Source organism: Puntigrus tetrazona, chromosome 7, assembly GCF_018831695.1.
Source record: "Puntigrus tetrazona isolate hp1 chromosome 7, ASM1883169v1, whole genome shotgun sequence".
NCBI lineage: Eukaryota > Metazoa > Chordata > Actinopteri > Cypriniformes > Cyprinidae > Puntigrus > Puntigrus tetrazona.
The window spans coordinates 9,311,871-9,335,857 of NC_056705.1; the positions used below are offsets into that span (position 1 = coordinate 9,311,871).

The following is a 23,987-nucleotide window of genomic DNA, read 5'->3' on the forward strand; positions in this document are numbered from 1 at the left end:
AAGTTTTGGTTTGAGCAGATGCTCTCTTTTTTTTTTTTTTTTTTTTTGCTTTTTTTTCTGTATAATAAATAGGCTAGTGGTTTTTGATTAGTTTTACTGTGTTGTTGAGGTATAATTTTCGCAAAACTATATATCCAAAATGTAATCTGAGAAAATAAAATAAAAAAATAAAAAAAACTGAGGCGGGTGGGGGGGTACTTTTGAAAACTTTTAAACCTTTTGAATGTTTTTAATGCGACGAAAAAAAATATGAAAAAGCTTTTTGAAACTTAGAAGTCAGTTAAACTCTTACGCCGCAAAATCGCGAATCGTTTGATTCGAATGGGTTTTCAAAGCGTATTTCGCGAATCATTTGATTCAAAACGAGACTTTCGTAGCGCTTTTCGCGATTTTAACCGTCAATACATCGCAGTGCGATCAATAATTGCAATAATTTCGGGAGTAGCCATTAACCTGTTAATCTGGACATTGATATTCAAAGTGTTGAGTTAATCATTAGTGCTTAGTGTAAACTGACAAAAACCATGATCAATACCACAATCCCCACATGAGGGGGGAACGTGTTTGGTGTGGGTTTTTAACTAGTCGATTCTTAAATTATTTTATTTTCATACACACCCAATCTTGAATTCACCTTTTCAGCCTTGAATCGGACAGAAGAGTCTACAAATATCCAAACATTAATTTTTTTTTTTCAAATATCAGATTTAATGGAAATCTAGATAGGCTTCATGCAAAATATACTTACATATAGACTAGATATTTATTTGTGCTTTACAAGGCAAAACTGCAGCTTTTATATGATAAACCTATATGTATTACACCGAATCATTGGCTCTGTTCCAAAGCCTAGTAAGCTGCCATGCTGTCTACTACTTACATCGGCAGCTGACTTTTAAAGACGGATCCTAACTACTATGGAAATTCATAACTCACTGATTCCATCTCATAGATATACTCATTTTGTCATTTGCACGTTGCTACACTACACTCTTACCCAAAACAATCTTAGAATTAACTCACTTCCATTAAAAATAACCAACAGAATGTCACTTTAGTTGACCATTGACTTGAAAATTGTGCTTCTCCTTGAATTTGGAAGTTGATAGATCTGCTCTGATTGAGTTGGATTATCCCAACACTATTCAAGTGGTTATTTTTAAGCAGAAGTGGGGGTATCACATAGATGTGTGTACGATGCAACATTCGATCCAGACACCTCAACGAGTCCGCCATCTTGGAAAGGTCACTTTCCAAGAATTTTTGAATTTTTGCCACAACACTGCGTACCTTCTGGTTATAAAAAGAGCCAAAATATCTGATGAAATGGGATAAACTTTCTTAAAGAAATAGCTCACCCCAAAATAAAAAAAAAAAATCCTGATTTTACTCACCCTGACTATCACATATCCTCTGAAGCAGATCAATGGGTTTTTGTAACAAAAATATTTCTAGTTTTTAAACGATAACGTAAATAACTGAGCACCGAGTTCTGGCTTCTTGGATGACTTCCGACTCAACGTACGACTTAAGTTGCATCGTACACCGCGTCCTAGGTTACTTCTCGCGGAAAATAACACGAAACAGTTATGTTATGATTTTAAAGCTAGACATATTTTGTTTCAAAAACCCTTCGATCTCCTTCAGAGGACAAGTGATAACCCCCCGAAGGCATATAGATTAGTTTTACGTCGCAGTACTTGCAGATATATCCGATTTATGGAGCTTCAAAATAATAGACACTGTCCATGAGCTTGGAAAAAAAAACTGAAAGAAGAAAGTCATATACACTTAGGATGGCTTCGGGGTGAGTAAAATATAGGGTGATTAAAATTTTTGGGAGAACTATTCCTTTAAGTGAGAATGTGTTGGTTTGTGTTTTTAATAATGTATGAACTCAATGATGATAAGTTTAAACTATAGTAAGGCTTTGATCATTCCAATATAGCAAGTTGCTTACATACACTGGCCCATAGAATCAGCTACTAATAAGGCATGTATGTATGCGTATCTATGGGAGAATCCGAGTTGTTTGGAATGCTGCGTTATTTATGGTTCGTTCCGGTGAAGGATGCATACGAAGCTGCATTACACTTTGACCAGAAGGTGGCATTTCAATGTTAGATGCTTGTCATTTTGCAAGGCATTCAGGGTTCACAGAAAAATGCGTAGTGTATGACGGTCTGCCTGATTCAAATTAGATGGAGGATGTCAAACGTGTTTGACATTTTGAGTTGGTTTTAAAACACATACGTGGACCCTGGACCACAAAACCAGCCATAAGGGTCAGTTTTCTGAAATTCAGATTTATACGTCATCTGAAAGCTGAATAAATAATATTTGCATCGATGTGTGGTTTGTTAGGATAGGACAGTATCTGGCTGAGATAGGGTATGAAAGTCGTCCAAATGCGGCTATTAGCAATGCATATTACTAATAAATAGTATTATTTTTTATTTATGGTAGGAAAATGACAAAAAATATCAATGCACAATGATCTTTACTTAATATCCAAGTTTTTTTGGCATAATTTTGACCCATACAATGTATTGCTGGCTATTGCTACAAATATACCCATGCTACGTATGACTGGTTTTGTGGTCAAGGGGAAATTACTAGGAACACCTGAAAAGTCATCAGGTCATGATGCCAAGTGTTTTCAAAACTGTTGCCGATTTTAAAAGTTGTCACGTATTCCCGATTTCAGCAGGCAGGATAATAATGCGACCTACCTTTCGAAACACACTTAGTATTGGCGCGCACCTAAAATGCTTCCTACATAGACAGCTCACCATTGTTTTTGAACAATGCTCTAAACAGGTTAAACGTTGGAGCAGACGAGATCGTTAGTAGCAGACACGTTGAGTTTAACGCTGTTCTTGGATTTCTTTTTGGTCAGCTTGGCGCTGGACTTCAGGTACTTCTCTTTGTTGTGAATGACTTGGATGTATTGGTCAGTGCTGCTGTTTTGTTGGTCACTACTGGACGCCAGCGATGCCGAATCCGACTCGGTCAGCGACGGCTCCACTTTATGCTTGGTCTTGGGCTTGACGTACGGTTCGCCGTACCTGTGAGCCGACTCCGGGCCTCGGATGTTCGTTTGACGGTCGTTCACCCAGTCGTCGTCTTCTTGATCGTCCTCTTCTTCATCACCACCGTATAAACCCTGCTCCATAGACAGCTGACTGTTTCTCGCCTCGCCGATGTAGAATCGCGGGGTCTGATGAATATCCGACAGCGATCTCGGACGGTTCGACTGTTTGGACGAGGCCCTCCTCGTGCTGCTCTTCGGTTCTTCCTCCTCCTCTTCCTCGCTGAGGTGTGGCTGGTGGCTCCGGTGAGGGGTACGAGGAATGTAGCACTTCACGTTGCGTGGATAGAGCTCTACGATCTCCGCCGGGTCGTCCGCGAGGCGGTAATGTCTCGGTACGCGCGTATTCGAGCGCATGAGCTTCTTGCGTGCTTCGTGTTCGTTGACGATGACGTAGCGCGTTGTATGGGTCCGGCGCCCCGCGTAGCTCTGAGCCGTGATTACGCCGGGCTCGGTGCGCATTGGCCGGAGGGTTTTCCTAAACAGTGGATCGGAGTGGATGTTTTCAGCATACCGTGCACACGGGTTGTAGGCCATGTTGTGGTAGGACTTAGAGCGGCAGGAACCGCTGGTGCTGCCCAGGTACCCAGTATGCCTGGATATCAGAGAACGAGACATGTGAAATTAATATGTTTGCATGCACATATTCATCCTATCTTTTAGAAACTCAAGCAAGAGACATTTACCTTTACGGTGTAGCTTGTAATTTATGTTAAAGGAATAGTTCAACCAAAAGCATTTACTAAAGTAGGTCTAAAACCTTCCTTCTTTCTTGAAACAAAAAGGAGATGTTAAGCAAAAAAGCAAAAAAAACTAATGGATGGTAATTTATACTGTCAAGGACTAAAAGCACCATAAAAGCAATCTACCCACATTCTTCTTAAGAGCTCACTTTGTGTTTCACAGAAAAAAAAAATAATGTAGGGTTGGAATGACATGAGGAGGAGTAAATGATGACTATGTTTTCAGTTTTAGTGAACAGTAGTATGACTCGCATTGCATTTCGTGAAATGAACAGTAAAGCCAAATGAAGTTTTACTCTCAAAGTGCAAGCACTAATGACCCTATCAGTGATCCGATATGATAGAGCAATGTGAATATAATAAAAATTAAGATATTTAAGATATACAGTAGGTAGATATTTAAGTTTGAAGAAAGTGAAAAGGCACACTTACAGTATTGCAAATAATTTAAGTCAAGCAAGCCAATGCTTTCAAGGGTTTATAAGCAGAAAGTTTGTATTTTGTAAACGCACTTAACATTAATTATTCATATAGTGCAGTCTACTGCAGTCTTTTGTTTGGTCAGTAAAGCAGTCTAAATGATACTTTTGGAGTTACAAATAATTTTCTAGGTGGATGAACTTCTGGTTATGGATTCCATGAGTGATTAATCACATCCAAAATAAAGTATTTGTTTTCATAGTATATGTGTGTGTGCATGATGTGCATTTATTAGGTATATACAAATACACAAGCATAAAATATACATTTAAAAAATATTTACACATATACTTATATCTATTATATGTAGAAATATATATAAACGAATAGATTTACAAAAAGATATGCATGTGTGTGTATTTCTATATACATAAACACGGTACACACACATTGTGTAAACAAAAACTTTAATCACAATTGTTTTTTACACCACTAACTATATATAATATATATAAGAACAATGTGATTTTGTCGTTTCTTTTTTCTTTACCTTTATTTTAGTTTGAGAAATTAGTTTTTCAACTTAAACTAGCCAAAGTTTAAGTTTTCTAATCAGTGCTTTATTTCATTGTACACACATTTTTGAATAGTTAATTATAGTTAAACACGACAGCTGTAATTGTTATTATTTGACTAGTTGAAAAAAAGAGCACACATTATTTTCTGCAGTACTCTACATTACTCCACAAATGCTGCTGATACAGCTTCGTTATAGATTACCCTCACAGGTAAAAACAAAACTGCAGAATTACGTTAATCCATCATCAAACGTCACGAGTATACCAGACCTGATGGGTATGTACTCCACTCGCCGTACTTGTCTTTGAGGAACTGAGGGGCTGCTGTACATTCTGAAAGCACTACATGGGCAGAAATGGAGGGCAGTGAAGCTTCATGAACTGCAGATGTATGGAAGCTAAGCAGCAGCAGCGAAATTTAAAGCCTCAGATCAGCACAGACCTACTGGCCGCAGGCTCTGCTTTGTGTTTCTGCCGCACGGGGACCGAGGGGCTCCGCGTCGCTCCGGCGGCTCTAGGGATGTCCGGCCTCGAAGCCGACTGCGTTATGGTCCGAATGCTGTTGCCATGGCAGACCGGAGATTCGAAGTTGGTGACGCTGCCGTTGCGGCGGGGAGGAGAGGCGGAGCGGGCGGACGACTCCATACTAGTAATGTCGCTCTCTTGCTCCGGCTTTTTATCGCCGCCCTCAGGTGCCTGCAGACGTGCTGTAAATCACACAGTTACACACCCAAATGTCCAGCCAACTGGTGACAAGCTACTGGCTTATGACGTTATATATATATATATATATATATATATATCGTGGGTTCATAACTTTGGCCGTTGCCGCTCAGCAGCCTGAAACGGGCCCGAAGCGGTCTCTTGTATTCGTAATGAAGACAGTTTATAGACAAAGTACCTGCAGCTAGCTGAAACACTTTCTTCTTGTCGTCTGTCCTCTCCTGCAACGGGAGATTTAATTAGCGTTATAAAATAAACTGCTGGAGAAACGAGATTATGCGAAACCCAAAGACCTCATCCTGTTTCGCTCGGGTTCCTTATTGTAAATCACGGATCTGTTAAATGAACTGAAATGCGTCATGATGATATTCGGTTTCGAGTGCTTACGGTCTGCAGCTGCAGTCTCAGCTGGCTGTTGGTGAATTTGAGTGATCTGGCGATGGACTGGAGGTAGTAGATCAGCATGCTGAAAGAGACGGTGACGAACAGCGCAAGGTTAAGTAACTGAAGGCATCTGTCCCGCTCGTCCGGTCAAATTATGTTGGCTTGACAAAACCAACATGCTGATATTGTAAAACAGGGGTAAGGATATTTCTCTGCTCTCTAACCATAGGCCAAAACTTGTAAATGTAACTGGTAAAGTCTTCGGTCTACATCCTCCAAACTCAGCAGCAATGAAGCTATGCTTTTCCTTAATTGTTTTTCCTGCAGCAGACTATTAAAAACGCCTACATTAACACACTGATGTAATGAATTTCATTAATGTTGGGTTAAAGCTGACACATTCGACTCAACTCAAAAATTACAGGAACAAAAATGTAAAATAGAAATCTAATTGTAAAAAAACAACAAAATTTTTTTTTATCAAATAAACAAAGCCTTGGTGAATAAAAGACACTTTTGAGGTCTCCTAAAAAACCTAAACACACACAACATTCAAAAAAGAAGCTAATCTTTCAGATAAACCGTTATCAAGCCAGCATCTGTTTGTTGTTGATAAGACTGTCTTTTTCTGGTAATTAATGCCAGGGTAGAGAGAAGTACTTACAAGAGCAGCAGCAGAGCGGGCAGCACTACCACAGGACTGGTGACGTAACTCATCACTTTACTGAACCACAGCGGAAAGTCATTGGCAATGGTTTCGGAGATGATGTCGTAAATCTTCTCCTGGCCACTACAGAGCAGCAGAAGAGACGCGAGGAAACGCAGCTTTGTACTTTAATGCAAATTTGATATAATTCTTATACTGCGCTAATATTTTGCAGTGCAATATTTTTATATAACTGATGCCGAAGCAGACAAATGATTTTCTACATATTGGTGCTGGCCACTTTTTAAAATAATTTCAGCTCAGATGTGATTTTTACATTTGGTTTATTGGTAGATGTGTAGATAGTAAGACAATCTGATCAGTTTACTAGGCATCGTTGCAAAATAAACCAAAATAAACCTGGAGGGTGAAGTCTGATCACGTGGATTTATTTTGAACATGACCAGTTCTTATTAAATCACAAGGGCAATGTTATTTTAGTATAATTGAGATACTACTATAGTTTATTCATTTTAAATGAGTAAATATATTCATATGTATTAGAAAATATATTACTTATTATTAATATTGTTTAATATAAATACTTTTTTTCTGAAATGTATACATGCATGTGTGTACACATATAAAACATAAGATTTTATTTTTGGATATGATTATTCAGTTAAAAGCACTTTTTATTTTTAATTTTTTTTTATTTATTTATTTATTTTTTTAATTTATTTTTATTTTTATTAAGTAATTTGATTGGGTTATATATATATATATATATATATATATATATATATATATATATATATATATTTTTTTTTTTTTTTTTTTTTTTTTTTTTTTACCTGAAAGGTCCACAATACTGAGATGGCCGGTACCTCACGATGGCAAAAATGGTTGGTAACATACACAGGAAAAGCATGAAGAGAAGCATCGCCAGATAAAAGTTATTTGACCTGAGGGGAAAAAAAATGATCTACTTTGGGACGATTAATTTTTATAAATAAAACACAGCACTGAAGATGAAATATTCTCAGACTACACAGTAATGTTTCGTCTCACATCTGTGACTGACTGATAAAGCTATGATGAAGATGCAATTACATAAATCTGAAAAGAGAAAGCCAGACTGACGCTTTGACCCAGTCACACTGAAGTATCCGCCGTTATCTCTGTATTCACCACACTGGAAAATAAGAGGGATTTGAATTCAGTCGAGCAGAGAACAAAAGGGTTGCGTTCAGAGAGTCCCTGAGCCATACACTGAATGCTGGCTGGCTTTAAATTAATCTCACAGCTCATAAAAAGCGAAATTGTTTCACATTGCAACTCTTGTCAGAGGAATTTACACTCCTCATTGTTTTCCAACAAAGGAAACATGCAGAAATAGGCTGGGGATGTTTAGAAAGACGTGGAAGTAACAGTTCTTTCTTGTAATTCAATATAAAAACGTATCTGGATTTGACAAAAGCCTGTCAAACTCGGTTTAGGTTAAGGGACGGTTTGGCTAACTCTGCTCACTAGCCGTGCGCAATGCTTTACGATTTTTGCCCAAATGGAACGTAAAATGTTCATCGGCTAATCAGAATACATTTGTGTGTTTTCATTTAGATTAATGTGCATTTGCATACACTTCGAAGCGTCCCAGGTTTGCGAGACTTTGCTCTTTCAGACGAATCTGGAAGAAAGTCACACAAGCCTAGGATGCTTCAACACAGTTTTAAAGTAACACTCCGCTTTTTTTTGGAAATAGGCTCGATCTCCAACAGTTAACCGTTTCTGAATCCATTCAGCCGATCTCCGGGTCTCGCGGTAGCACTTTTAGCATAGATCTTTGAATCCAATTAGACCACTAGCATCGTGTTCAAAAATGACCAAAGAGTTTCGATATTTTTCCTATTTAAAACTTGACTCTTCTGTAATTATACCGTGTACTAAAACAGGTGACAAATGAAGACTTCTAGGCCGATATGACGCAATGCTACTGGTCTAAATGGATTCAATCATCTATGTTGGAGAATGAATAGAGAGCGTAAACAAACAGGACAAACATTTTTCATGCTTTAAAATATAGTAGCTGTGCAGAAATGCTGAATATATGCATTTATAAATAATTTTCTGCCACTGTGAGTGCTTCATTTAAAGTGTTCTTGTGCTTTAGTATTGACGTCCGCTCTGTCAAGCGGTTTTGGCAGGCTGCCTCTTAATGCCTACAAAAGAGTGCAGTGTCAAATATAGGACAACCTGAGGCAAGAGCTGCAACTTACAAACAGTGGTTATGCAAAAATTATTAAACTATCATTAAAATGAATCAAACTAAGCTCTTTCGGTATTTTAAATGCACCTGTCTATCGTAATGTGTGCAGTTTTAGTATTCTGGATATTGATTATTATACCTTGATTATTCACATCCACTAAATACTTACATCAACTTTGTTTTAAGTTCATTCAAATCCCTAACTTCATATCACGAGCAAGCACCATTAATTATGAAAAATGCTTACTTCAGTACAGAAAAAAAGATAGATAGGAAACCACTTTTCTCCCAATATGAAATTAAGCAATTAAATAATAATAAAAAGACGTTTTTATATTTCTACAATATAAAATTTCTATAATGCGTGGAATTATCTTAACCAAATATTAAAATAATTACAAAATATGAGGAAAATTAAATACATATTTAATATTTGAAGGAATATACACTATAGAGATTTTACATTAAATGGAATTTTAATAATATAATAAAATAATTAAATTGATTTAGAATGAACATTCCATTTGATCTGAAAAGAGGATTTAATTAATACGTGTTTTTATTAGTTTCTTGATTTCCATTTCTCTTATTCCTGAAGATTTAAAAATGCATATATTGAGACCAGATCTCAACAGAGCTGACATTTTTGTCTAAGGATGAATATTATAAAAAGACAAATGTAAAAAATTCCAAATGTAGAAATCTAGATTTTCGTCTAAAAAAATAAATAAAAATAAAAATACTATAGCGTCAACCCATAGCTCTAGGATTAATAAAACCAATATTTTAATGGTTTTGTTATAAGCAAATGATGGCAGATTATCCAAGCTCAGATGCACGAATAAGTCCAGTCAGTTCTCATATCAAAGCATCAAAACGTATATAACCTAATGGCCTAACTCTGCCTCACTGACCTGGAGGCCTTAAAGACCTGCTGATGGGGAACATTACAGGTCAGCACAGCCCAGCTCCGCAAGTACATCAAGCCAATCAGCTTCAGGACGTTAAAGGCGGGCAGGCAGGGTGAAAAGAATGCTCCCATCCTACAGGGAGAGACAAAGGCACCGGAAAGATTTATTCCCCATCTTAAAGGAGTTCTGCTCGTGCACCTATAGCTTCAGACAAGTCATTATTGTAGGATTACAGTCTGAAGCTGGAGGGCAATGGAGCATTGAGGACATGTGTGAAGAGCACTACGGGAACAGTTTATTGCAGATATATAATAATGATATACACAGAGATGGCATTTTAAATTAGGAGTGTGTATCAGATAGAAACAGAAGTCACAGTAAATGTAAAAAAAAGGTAATTCATTTCCTTTTATACTGAAGATCTTATCTGAGACTATATATGGATAAATGATGAATCATCAATCACTCACCATATCATTCCTTGGTTGTATATCAGATGAAGAACATTTTCCGCAATTTTAAATTCGCCGTACTCTGGCTGGAAAGGGAATTCAGTTTAATTAAAAGGGAATTTATGAAGGCATGGTATGGAAGAGGGTTTTTCAAATGGGGGGTTGTTTCACAAATGAAATCTTAAATTAAAAACATTTTTAAACGTAAAATTAAAATAAAGCTTTTGAATGAACACAATGACAATGAATCTTACTTTTAAAAAAAAGTACAATTTTATGGTTGTGTCACGTGGGACCGTCAACATTGAACGTGAACGTGTTGGTAAATTACTAAAATGTGTGTGTCGAATTTCAGGAAGTACTTCAAATAAATATTTGAAGAAAATCACGATCTAGAACAAAAATGACAACTTCTGAAGTGAATTAAGTTAACAATACTTTTATTTATATCAGAAGGATATGATTAGCATGCATGATTTTCCGACACATTTTTTTAAAAATTGGTATAATTTAGCAGACGCCCCATTTAATTTTAAATTCGTTTTTATCTACAAGATTGTAGAATTTGCGAGACAATTTAACAATACAAACTAATTAACAGATCTGCTGTCTAGCCTGGCTTTCAATTACATAAAAAACCAAAAAACATTTGTATGGCTATAGCGTTATCACAGTTATTGCATGTTTAAATAAATTGAGGTATTAGGGTTTTTTTAAGGAACAAATATATTCCTATGATAATCAAAAACATTTTCATTATGCTAACGAAAAAGCTTAAAAGTGATATGTGCAATTTTTACAGTATTAAAAGACTCGATCCTGTCTCAACTTAACTGACCAACCAGATATAGAAACATCGGTTCAATATTTGTTTCAAATCTGTTTGAAAATAATTAGCTGTTTTTGCTGGCGGCAAAAAATATGCGCAATGGGACCCAAGTGGAGACCTACAGTACAGTTTTTGATGGCGTTTGAAAATGTGACCAATGTTGTACCTGGTCTCATAGCGTTAACTTTTCCTGGATATTTAAATTCTGAACCGCTTCAATACATCTATATCGGTGTAATAAAAATGTGCCAGGGTTCACATATTGAACCTGTGTTTTAGCAGCACTCAGTGGATGTTTCTCTTTGAAACTGCGGCGAAATGAGAGCAGGTTGTGTTTTTAACGGGTGCAGATACCAGGCAGGTCCATCTATTGCTCATATACCTGTTTGAAAAACCTCTACAAGTGTGTTTTTGAACAGAAGCGACCGACTTACAAACTTGCTCTCCAAGTCCCAACAGCAGCAGTCACTCAAGTATCGAACCACCAGTCCCCGGATGAAATCAATGAGGAGGATGCTCGCCACCGTGAAGATCATATCAATGATGGAGAGCTTTAACATCTCCTGTAAATAAGTCAAACAAAATAAACAGTCTGCATTTACCTTCCTTGAGCAGGGTGCAATTTCACCCCTCCGCAGACCATCAGTATCAGCAAGCAGGACTCTCAATCAGTCCACTGGATTGAAACCAAGACAAAGTCAGCGCTGATAGCACTTTCATTAAATGAAAGACAGGCTGGATACTTCAATCCATATTCCTCTCCTTTAGAGGGAAACATACTTACACTGTTTGCCACAATAATGCTGTTAATAAATAACAGTGTAGCTCGGAATTGAAATACTTCATTAGTTCACTTGAAGGCAAGATTGTGTTATAGTGGTTAAAGGATGCTAAGCATTTCTGCCAATGCCCATGGTTACAAATAATTGAAAATGTGGCATTAGTTCTAAAAAAAAAAGAAAAGAAAAAAAAACCTTCTAGATTCAATAGTTTGAAGATGTCACTTTTATTTATTTATTTTTAATATATTATACATTGTTTTATATTTAAGGAATTTTCTAAGTGTGACATGCACTAATATGTTAAGATTTTATTTTAAGTCAAATACTTGTATTTTTCTGAAAGAAAATTATTATTTTGTTTAGCAAGCAAATATTAAAGTGACAGTAAATCGATTTATATAAATGATTAAATATAAATAAAAAAATCCAAGTAATCATTGTTCTTTGGAACTTTCTATAAAAAGAAAAACTCTATATAAAAAAAAAATAAATAAATAAATAAAAAATCACAGCATCACAGTTTCTACTAAAATATTAAGCAGCACTGTTTTCCACGTTCATGACAAACAAATCTGAATATTACAATTATTCAGCTTTCCAGCACACTAATAAATTACATTTTAAATTATATTCAAATAGAACAGCCGTTTTAAAATTGTAATAGCATTTCACGACATTACTGATAAAAGCATTTTGAAATTGAACCCCTAAACTTTTGAACGGTAGTGTACATAACTATATTTCGAAAGATCCTAATTTTGAATCAGGAACTGATCGAATTAAGGATTGTGTTTACTTGATATAACGACGACGCATTACTCCAAATAAAAAACAGAATTAAAGTACATTTTAAAGATCTCAAAGACTTCGCTTTCAGGTTTTACTTTTAAAGCAGTTGGCTCTGCTGACATCAGAAGGTGAAGTGAACGAATGTGCTAAGAGATAATTCTTTAGCTAGAAACCAGGAAAGCCCTCACGAGCTAAATCTGGATTAGAGAGCAATGATTTCGACGCGAGCGAGTACCTGGCCGACATATGTTTCCCAGCAGGGGTCCTGCTGTGATCTAATGTTGTAGCCATAGAGCACGGTCTGGTTTAGCAGAGACTGCATTCTCATTGGTTGAGCGGAGGATGTGGTGCTCTTAACGGTGGTCATGCTGTTGTTGAGGTCCAGGAGAGTCATGGTCAGCGTGCTGTTCCTCCGCTCGGCGATATCCGGGACGATGGTGGACAGGTTGTCCCCGGCAGGCTGGGAGATCGTCGCTAGGTACGATGTCGAGTCAGACACGTTTCCTTGACCCCCATGGATCTGAAATTATTCAAAACATAGACTGTTGACTAATTTATGTTACATTCGATTTTTTTTTTTTTTACAACAATACATTTTCTAACTAAAGGGTGGTAAAAATGTGAATATTTTCACTGCACAGATATCAATAGTTTGTCAAAAGCTGAGTAATACATCAGAAAAAAATGGGGCAGCTGGGAAAAAAAACATTGAATTTTTCTTGTTTTTTTTCTGATAATTTTGTGAACGTGATTAAAATAGTGCTTGTTTGTACCAAAAGTGCTGCACTATTTGGGCAAAAAAAATGTGTTTAAATATAAATATTACTATAAAATTTTAATTACTGTATCAATACAACAATGATTTGAAGATGATATGATTATTATTACGTAAAATATTAGATACTGGATAATTTCACAGTAAATTAAGAATTAGTATTTAAGAATTGTACAAATATTAAGCACATGAACAACAATAATGACTATTATTATTTAAATTACACTTAATATTTATGTTTGTCAATTCATTTTTTTTTACATAAACTGAGCTACTAAAATCATGAGTTGATTGTGCATAAAGAACACCGTACCACACTATTTGCTGTGCACATAGTAAAACAAAGCCTGGATAAACGTATTTTTAAACATATTACAAATAAATTGTATTAATTAATCATGCAGCCCTAGAGAAAAGGTTGAGAATGCAATAAGAATGTGACTCACAGCAGAGCTCATACTGTTGACTTTGTCCAGGAGGGCAATAATCAAACTGTAGAGGTTTCCGAGGTACAACACCAGAACTCTAAACAAAAGGCATGTTTCTCTTTTGAACAACTAAATCTAAAAAGAAGAGCCCGAACCAGAGCATCAAGAGTGTTCATGGAGTGATTTTCAGACCTGGCGAGCTGGAAGCGGAGACTCGTTCTTGGGTGGTACATTTCAAGCTGAGCCACTAACTCAAAGGCTGAAGGAGCAATCATTGTGATGAGGGACACCACCACACTCACCTAAAGAAACAACCCGAAACATATGCAGTAAAATCACTCGTCTGTCTTTAAACACACAGCACATCTACAATACTACAAGAAATATCTGGATATGACAGACATAAGAAAAAGAAGCAGAAAAAGCAAAAGAAGAAGAAATAAATAATCAGAGGAACCAAAAAAAAAAAATGCTGCTTCCCAATTTATATACTATTTTGCCCAAAAACCATTCAGCTTTGGATGTGGATTCAATAAGGCAAAGCAAAGGCAAGTTTATTTATACATTTACATTACATGCACGGTGGAAACTCGAAGTTTTTTTTTTTAAGGAAATAAAATTTTTTTTTTTAAACAAATCAACAATAAAACTAAGAATTTAAAGATGTTTAAAATGATTTAAAATTGTATTTAATATGAAAATAAAACAGTTAAAAATAGAAAATATTAATTTAAATATTAATTCAATAAATGCACAGCTAAACAGATGAGATTTGGGTCTGGATTTAAAGGAACACTCCGCATCTCCAGGCCACTTTTAGCATAGCTTAGCATAGATCAATGAATCCAATTGGACCAGTAGCATCGCAAAGTTGCGATTCTGTTGTTATTGTAATATTGCATAATGCTATTAGCACGTCTGATTTCTACAACTATAGAACTATAAGAGATATATTAGAACTATAAACACCAATTAAACAACAACAACCAAAACAAACATGGCAGATATGAAAGACTAAGAGACAAGTAGAGAAAGCGGTTCGAGGGTAACAAATATCTAACCGGATAAAAATCTGCAACAACACTGAACTTCTATAAAGAGATGTCTGGTCATTAATTTTTAAATGCATCATTAATGTGCCTCTTCTTTTCTCTCCAGTATGGTAGGAAATGTGGATTATGCCAACTGTGACAAGATGATTAAATAAAAAACAAAACCCCCCAAAAAAAACGAAAAACGTGTGCAACCTCTAGGCCAAGAAGGAATATTTTGTAAAGTACTCAGACACGCACAATGCACACAAACCATAATAACTCAAAGTGTACCTCGTTCTTCTCCCAGAGAGTTAGCTCAGGTTTCTCCTGCTCTAGTTTCTGAGAACGATCCACCACAAAGTAGATGATGTAGATGCTGCCCGTAAGAGACAGAAGGACCAGGATGTTTGCCAGAATCCGCAAACTGATCAGTACGGCTCTGTTGGGACAGAAACAAAACAGTCAGATACACTTACAAACATCTGATCCTGTATCGTCGTAAAAGAAAGGTATGTTTAGAGATGATGAACCGCCGACTGCACGTTAACACACTTTCAAATCAACTCACATGAACTATTGATTATTCAATCATAACTATTGTATGCGAGAGTTCAAAAAGATGTGAAACCCGAAACATCTGTAAAATGCTACAAATGACCATCCGGAATAAAATATTATAGAGTATAATAAAACCAAATTGCATCATATTCTGATTAGCTTTATGACTAATGCGTGCGCTATCGATTGCCAGGGACCAATAACCCCAAAAGACTACTTCAATAAAAGTTTTTCTGCCACCATCTTTCAGATTCTGGAGGTTATGTACAATATAAAAGCAGAAGATAATTGCTTAAGAGAAATTCTAGTGTCATAACAGAGTTTTTTTTTTCACCCTAAAGCTCTAAAATGTGGCATTGAATGAACACTGCAAGAGCACTTTGAGTAAAAAAATGCTTTCAGTTCTGCCATGATTTCCCAGTTTGACTGACAATTTTTTTTTATCACAGACAAAAGCACAAGTATTTCAATATCTCGTGGTTTTTGTAAGAAAATATAAGAAACAAAATAATATATATTTTTTAATATTTATTTCAAAAAGCCTAAAAGCAAAAAATAAACTAAATTTCTTAGAAGACAAGATATCTTCATTTTGCATCTGAAGTATATATTATATATATATATATATATATATATATATATATTTATACATATATGTGTGTATATATATATATATATATATATATATATATATATATATATATATGTGTATGTATATATATATATATATATATATATATATATATATATATATATATATATATATATATATATATATATATATATATATATAAGGCCCTTTTAAGGCTTTCATTTGAAAAAGGACAAATTAAAACTTCTTAAGACCTACAAAATTCCTGTTAAATGCCCATAATGCAATAAATAAATATATATGCTAAAAAGTATTTTAATCTAAGTATTTTATATTTATCTATCTATATATATATATATATATATATATATATAAATAAATATATAAACACCATTTAGTAATATTTTTAATACAATGCAAGTGTCCTCATAAACCAACTTCTACAACTTGACATACCCATGTCAATAAACTATACTGTGTCCCCATAAATTACAATTGCCAACCCAAACACGCATATGCATACACGTGTGTGTGTGTGTGTGTGTGTGTGTGTGTGTGTGTGTCTAGTGTCCCGGTCCCATTAGATTCAATTATGGAGTTTAGGTATAATTACTGTACAAATGTTAGCTTAATCTTGTGTGCATGGCTGTTGCATTCCCACTACATATTAATTGGCTTTAATATGTGAGCAGTTCTGCTGGCGATTTAGGTGCAGTCATCCGCCCGCAGTAATAGGCTGTTTGTATAAAATATGGCGGGATGTTTTCCGTTTCGCATGTTCTGCTGCGATTGCACTGGATGGGGAGGAGACGTATAAATCAGGGAGGCCTGAGAAAGCATTACAGGCGCTGTGACAACAGCCTCAGATAGAGAGAGACAGCGCATAACGTAAGTCACTTACTGATACGATCATTCCCACCCTCAAAAGACATTTCTGTTAAACATGCACTTCTGAGAGAGTTTGGAGAAAACACTTAGTCAGCACATAGGTTTATGTTGAGGTGATAATAGAAACTCAAATAAAGAAGAAAACTTGCAGGCTCGTGTCTTTCTTCTTCTCTTGCTCTTCTACAATGGCCTCCTAAAAACAGCAACAAAACAATTTGGTTAGCATTAGCATGAGGGTAAAAAAGGTTTTAACTTGATGTAATAAAGCATCTAAAACGCAAAAACTGCTGAAAATTAGGGGGAAAAAATTATGCTAATTACTAAAACTTAAAAGAAAACAGAAACAACGCCTCTGATTCAAAATATTAATATAAACAATAATATTCTAAAAAAAACTACAACAAAAAAAAAAACTAATCAAAATAACATTGGTTAGAATCCAAAATATAATTCAAAAAAATAAAAATATATGATTATATAATTATATATATATATATATATATATATATATATATATATATATATATATATATATACTATATAGATAGAATATATATATATATATATATATATATATATACACACACACAGTATATAATATACATATTATTTACTGGCAATGTGCAAAATCTAAATCTTGAGCAGGTAGACCTGTCTGATGTGTCTCATCCATCTGAGTGCAATAAAAAATTTAGCACTTTTAAAAACATGCAACAAGTGTAACGTTCGTGTATAAACAAATTTATTAGATGTTCCAAAGAAAATGTTTAATTCAGCACTAATAGTGGAACATAAACCTCCCGTGGAGGCTGATTACTGAGAGTTGAATCAAGGACAGACTGTTTATTTGGGTCTGTTGGATGTAAGAGATACTCACTCGGATGCTATTGACGATGGCCGCCCCTTTACTCTCAGCCGCCTCTGGGTTCCCAATCAGGTAGTCCCACGCACAAAAGACACGCCAACAGAAGGTGTAATTCTCATCTGAGGCGCCGGCTAAACTCATGCGGGAGTTTTTAGCCATTCTGATAAAAACAGCAACGCAAATTCAGCTTTTTCTGAAGAAACAGTACATTTTTAGTAAATATGACTATGGAAAAATTACCAAATGATATGTTGTGTTCTGTTCTTTTCAACCCAGAGGCAATGTCTGGAAATGCTAATTCATGTTATGCCACTGGACTAAAATTTACTGACTGAAAAATGCATTTTTTTTATATTTTTGTAGATTGTTTGCCACCGTGTTACATTTGTTTCATGAATATGACAGGCCTACAAATGTTCCACCATCTCTTTAAACAAGCACATTTTTCCTCAAAGGCCAACCTGATAAACCTCAATAAACCTGATGAACAGAACCACCATACCTGTCTAATCTGCAGTTAAAGCCATGAGTTTGACATGAACTGAAATAAACATAGCTTGGACTTTAAGTCGCTTTGAATAAAAACATCAACAAAATGCATGAACGTGAATGTACGGCGGTTAATGCGTCTTTGAAGTAGTGATTACTTTCTAAGCAAAGTGATGAAGCTGTAGGCAAAAACGGCCATCCCGACCAGAAAATAGGCCAAGGGTAGTCTGTAGCCAGCACTGCCGATTTTGCGCACGTTGCCGTAGTAGCCGTAAAAAAGCACCGAATATTGAAGATATCCCTAAAATACGGACATAAAACAAAAACGGTTGACAAACTGGTAGATTAAACCTCAATAAAGAAATTATTTGCGATTAAACCCCGAAGTGGCGCATTTGTAAAGCGGTAAAAACGAGAGATGCTAGTCTTGCCCCCAGCGACCAGATGGTGTCCAGGTCTTGTGCGGAGGAAAGGTGCTCTTTGGGGATGGTCTTGCTGCGGGTGGTACCGAACGGAGCGCCGGCCAGGAGCTGATCGGACAGATTGGAGAAACAGAGGGAATGACAGAAGACAGCAGATGATACCCGAGCAGAAATTGCTTTGTGTCAGTGCGCCGGGAGTGAAATAAATCTAACCGTATTTTCCATTTCCAGGTCTAAAAAAACGCCCTTGTCGAGGTTTAGCGAAAGACGTTGTCTACACAGGAGCATGCGGATATCTGTATGTGCTTTTGGAAATAATAATAAATGCCATGTACTGTGCAATTATTTTTTTTTAGTATATCCTGTAGCTTTCAACTGGCACGACATTTTGATATCATATCTGGACATATAGCCTGTTATTTGCTTTTAAGAATGAATGCATACTCACCTCTGGCAGCACGATAAAGGCTCCAGTCATAACAGTGAGAACTATATTGATCCCAAATAGCCATCGCAGGAATATGAAATAAGAGGCCACACCTGATCCAAAGTGACCTTTAAAAACAACACATACTGTATAATTAATGCAGCAGTTATGCTGACCTGATCTAAAATGCTTCATTTATAGTGTTATGTTGATACAATCAAACTAAATGACATTTTTGGATTTTCATCACATTACTAGCTGCATTTTTATTAAATCACTTAATATATGTTGCAGCATATTTTACAGCGAATGTGCATACATTCTAACATATTTACCACATTAGAGCTAGTTTATCATTTCAAATGTTTTTCTTTACGCCTCACGGTAAGATATGAACATTGAAACGTATCTGCAGACATATTAAACACGTATTGAGCGTGAAGATACTAACTTTCGATCTTTTTAATCCTCATCTCCCAAGGAATGAACAAGACAACGATGTTGTAGAAGACTCTCGAAATCTTCTTCAGCAACTGCAGACATTTGGGAAAAAAAAAAAAATACAATAGTTAGACAATGCATTAAACATTAAATTAGTATAGTTTGCAGAAAGGGAATCCAAAAATAAAAGCATATTCAATCCAAGCGGTGTTGAAGGACCTGGAAGATCTGAGCTCTTGTGTGTAAGGATCGTATAAAAACGTAATTTTGTTAAACCAATGTGTACAGATATGTGATTTTCAGTCTGCCACGAAAGCCATAATCAGAATTAATAATTCACCATCAAATCCACTTGCTAAAAAGTCAATTAATTTTAATGGTGCTTGGGCAGCCTTGGCGAATGCCATTGGACATTTTAATTAAACCGGGCTATAACAACAGGCTATAAATTTGAGTGCAGCGTCTGTGAAAAGATGAGGAGCGCCGCTGAGGCAGAGACACGCGCAGCCTAGCCGCAATCTCACATACACATAGAGGGAAGCAGAAAGAAAGAGAAAAGGAGAGAAGCTATAATATGAAATAGACAAAAGCGGGATGAAGGGACGGATAGATAACGCACCTCCGCCCCGGCTGCCTGGTAACCTCTCGTCCTGGTCAGTCTGCCCTCATATTTCAGAACAATCTCTCTGGCTTGCCTGAAAGACAAACAAATTCAAACCATCTGAAAATGTCATGGTTTGACAGCTGTTGCTAGAGATAGTGAGGGAAATAATAGAAGGCTTCCCTTTTCCATGATCTCTGAAACACTTCTGTTAGTGTTTCTTTTCATAGATGTCTCACCCATTAAAAAAAAAACAAAAAGGTGCTTCGTTGGTTTCTTTATTAATGAAAATGAAAACTAACCGGCAACAACAAAATTAGGCCATAAAGTTCAGTGACAACATAATAGAGGAATCAAACACATACAGATGGAAAATTGATTTTGGGGGGGCAATTCCTTGAGAAAGGTGGGTGTATGTAATCATGAGCGCTCACCCGAAAATGATGGGGACACTCGTAAAATGCAGCATGTATCTTCTCCATCTGCGAGTTACTTTAAGAAACTCCATACATCAATTTGCTAGTGAAACAATTAGTTGGACAAACATCTTTGGACATTAGGGTGGATGCAAAGACTCAGAAACCCCGAAAATAAACGTATAATGAAAGCATATGGTGATAGTCGACACAGTGCATTTGGAAATTTCACATCTGTAAAATATTATTTAACATATCTATAGATAACGTCTTTAAAGCAGGTACGTCTGCACATCCCTGACCCGCGCCCAAAGAAGCCGCAGCCATCGCTACCCAGTAAAATGAGAAACTGCTGGCCGGGCTAATGAAACAATTACTCAGCCAATTTAGTTTGTTCCCCAAGCATCATGTTGTAAATATGGTGGCCGCTTTCAAGCACTGAAAGTTAATTGTTATTTACCTTACGGGTTTAATGCGAGGTTGCTTCCCTAAGCCATTATCATCAGTTTCGAACATTTTCAAATGCCGTTTCTAAGTAGGCTAATGGCAGTAATGTGGTCAACCAATAATTTTAGACAGAAATAACGCTCAGTTCTTTTCATTCGTCCTATTTATACAATCAATCTTGCTCACTAACAATCATGTCAACTGCTGTACAAACACTATAATCAGCTCAAAAATACCTTTACAGCACATTCATAAAGTCGTATAAATGCTGATCTTATAAATCCTTTATCCTTTTTATCTAATGCCGTTTAAACCTTTCCACTAGAGAACGATTCCATTTTACCGTCTGTAATAATTTCTGTACAGGATGTGCGGAAATTCTGATGCCATTTTCCCAACATACACCTGACGAGATCTTACTTGAGAACTTTTAACTTGCGTCTTATTGGCCAGGGTTTAGTTCGGATGTTGGCGATGATTTCCTTCTGAAGCTGAATGTTCTGGAACAACTCCTCTGGATCATTACTGTCCACTCTTTCTCCATCCTTATCTTCATCATCAGATGGTCTGAAACGCAATCAAACATCAATAGTCACTGCAATTAATGTCATAGTAACATTAAACTTTTATTTGTGCAACACATAATATTGCTGATTCATACACACACACATATACATACACACACACACACGCACACACACATATACATACACACACACACACATATACACACACACATATATATATATATACACACACACACGCACGAAAAATACAATGGATTTACAAAATATCTAATTAAAAACACAAATAATTAAATAAGAATTGCTAAAAATACACAGATACACATGCATTAATTCCAATACTTATAATTAAATATAACTAAACTACAATTATGTGAATGCTGCAAAATGTGTAGACAAACTTAAGAATGACGATTCAGTAGATAAATGATGACTAAAGACACTTTCTGTTCTCAAGTTTGCTTATGTTATATGCAAAATGGGTCACACAAAAAATCATACTGTATTTATGCGAAGCAATGCGGACTGTGTATACATACTGTGAAACAGTTTCACATGCAGTACATGTGTAAAACACATGGATACCTTTTTAAAATTACATTTCTGTAAATATAGTTCATGAGTTAAACATGGCTTATATGCAATCCACAAGCAAAAACAAGAATAAACTGCTTTGTTCTGCTATAAAACCAGGAATATTCCAAATTATAAATCAATTAATAAATAATTGACACCTAAGAGACCGAATATCACAATCTGCAAATGTCAGGAGCCAATGTAACCTAGAGTTATCAGATCATTTATATCAGATTTAGGCAAAAACTTACCCGTTATCATCCTGATACGGGGAATAAATCCTTCTGGAATTCTTTCTTATGCTCTTATGTCGCTTGGTGGATATCAGGGGTCTGGTTATAGTTGCTGGTTCTGCCATTTCACTCATTTCCAAGCCTTAAAACTTTCTCCAGTCTTCGGTGAGCATGTGTCCCATCTGTAGGAGTTCTCCCGATGAGTGCTACCTGCCCTTGGATCCCGCTGAAACGCTGCATAAGCCCCTCCACCAGAGGAGTTTAAGCTCAGACAATCACTCCAATGACAGCTGGACCGGCTTCTTAAAGGGACAGCGCGAGAACTGCGACCTGCTGATGAATGCACATGCCTCTGTACGAAGCCGTTCTAACAAGTGTGAAGGTGTTAACACAAATTCTCATGTTTTTCGTTCTTCTATGAAACAAAGGCGAAGTTTGACGAAAGATTACAATGTTTATAAAGCTGTGCTTGAAACGGGACGAAAAAATGGAATTTAGCTTGCTATATTTTAATGCCATTCAATACCATTTCGAATGATAATGTCCTAATTTAATCATAAACCACAATGTCACAGTCAGGAGACACATGAGATCATATTCAGCCTAGTGTGATGCGTCTAAATATGTAATTGTAACAAACGTCCCTCTTCCTTTTAACAGTCTATTGTAAATGACATTTTCAAATTCCCTCTGGAAAGCTGCATGCATACTAAATGTTTCTCTTGACAATAGTTTGTGTTCTGTGCCACGATCAGTCGTGTTAATTTACTCTGGAGTTTTGTCTGAGCGGTAATAAACAGACAGATAATATAGATGAAAAACGCACAATGAATTTTAAATAGGCACACATGGGCGAATTTCCAGTTTTCTTTATGAAGTGGCCTCAGAGTGCGCTGAAATTAAACAACGATGTCACGTACAAAGAAAATAAACGTCCCCGCATGCAAAAGAAAAAAAGAGCATAGTAGCTCAATATGATAATGTGCCATATGTAACACTTGCTCATCGCTTTCACTTTTCCATAAGCACAAGTATAATTCAGACTCGTTTATAGAGAGCACATCAGGAGAAAGGCCCATGCAGAACGCCAAAGCGTTTGAGCTATTTTCGCTTTGGATAATGATGCTGGAATGGATACCTTACACACACACACACACAGATTTGTTCAGCTAATTTTCAGAAAGATGAGCTTTGACATTAAAAAATAAGAAATATCTAAAAACCAAAGTATGAATAAAAAGTAAACAGAAAAATAATAATCCTATACCAGCATAAAGAGTTTATAATTCTGCATTTTGAGAACTCACAAACAAATGCAAATGCATCCGATTCTTTGGTATATTACTGTATAGTAATAATATAGAGCTGTATAGTCTAATAGGAGAACTCGTCAGGCATTAAAAATGTACTCAAGCACTCAATAAAGCAATAAGAATTCATCTTACTGAAGTATAAATACTACAATTCTCATGACTGAAAATCTCTTTATAATCTCCTGAAACACTTAAAGCTACGCACAAACATATGGACGTAAGATGCAAGCAATAAAACTTGCGATTGCAAGATGAAAATTTGCAAATACCATTTGTCTCCGAATTATGAATTTGCTTTATCTTGCAATTTTATTTTTTTTTTGGTAAAGAATTAAAAAGTGCCA

General features: G+C 36.0%; 1 protein-coding gene across 1 annotated transcript; it reads right to left on the reverse strand.

Moving 5' to 3' along the window:
• Positions 1–775: 775 nt before the first annotated feature.
• Positions 776–22,464, reverse strand: LOC122347885 (transmembrane channel-like protein 3). The gene is made up of 22 exons (XM_043243151.1): positions 22,349–22,464; positions 21,418–21,564; positions 20,153–20,228; positions 19,544–19,625; positions 19,114–19,220; positions 18,675–18,773; positions 18,402–18,544; positions 17,767–17,914; positions 17,039–17,082; positions 15,143–15,290; positions 14,010–14,119; positions 13,836–13,914; positions 12,850–13,134; positions 11,478–11,606; positions 10,233–10,300; positions 9,766–9,894; positions 7,440–7,550; positions 6,604–6,729; positions 5,943–6,021; positions 5,734–5,776; positions 5,275–5,539; positions 776–3,686 (listed from the first exon to the last, which is right to left on the reverse strand). The coding sequence occupies exons 1-22, from the start codon at positions 22,462–22,464 to the stop codon at positions 2,822–2,824; spliced, it is 3,399 nt and encodes a 1,132-aa protein (XP_043099086.1). The 3' UTR covers positions 776–2,821.
• Positions 22,465–23,987: the final 1,523 nt, after the last annotated feature.

Excerpts from the sequence above, each read along its gene's own strand:
- LOC122347885 (XM_043243151.1), bottom strand. The coding sequence starts at position 22,464 with ATGAGTGAAATGGCAGAACCAGCAACTATAACCAGACCCCTGATATCC. Across the intron at positions 21,565-22,348 it reads CCGTATCAGGATGATAACGG|ACCATCTGATGATGAAGATA; the intron begins GTAAGTTTTTGC and ends ATTGCGTTTCAG. Across the intron at positions 5,777-5,942 it reads TGAGACTGCAGCTGCAGACC|GAGAGGACAGACGACAAGAA; the intron begins GTAAGCACTCGA and ends CTCCCGTTGCAG.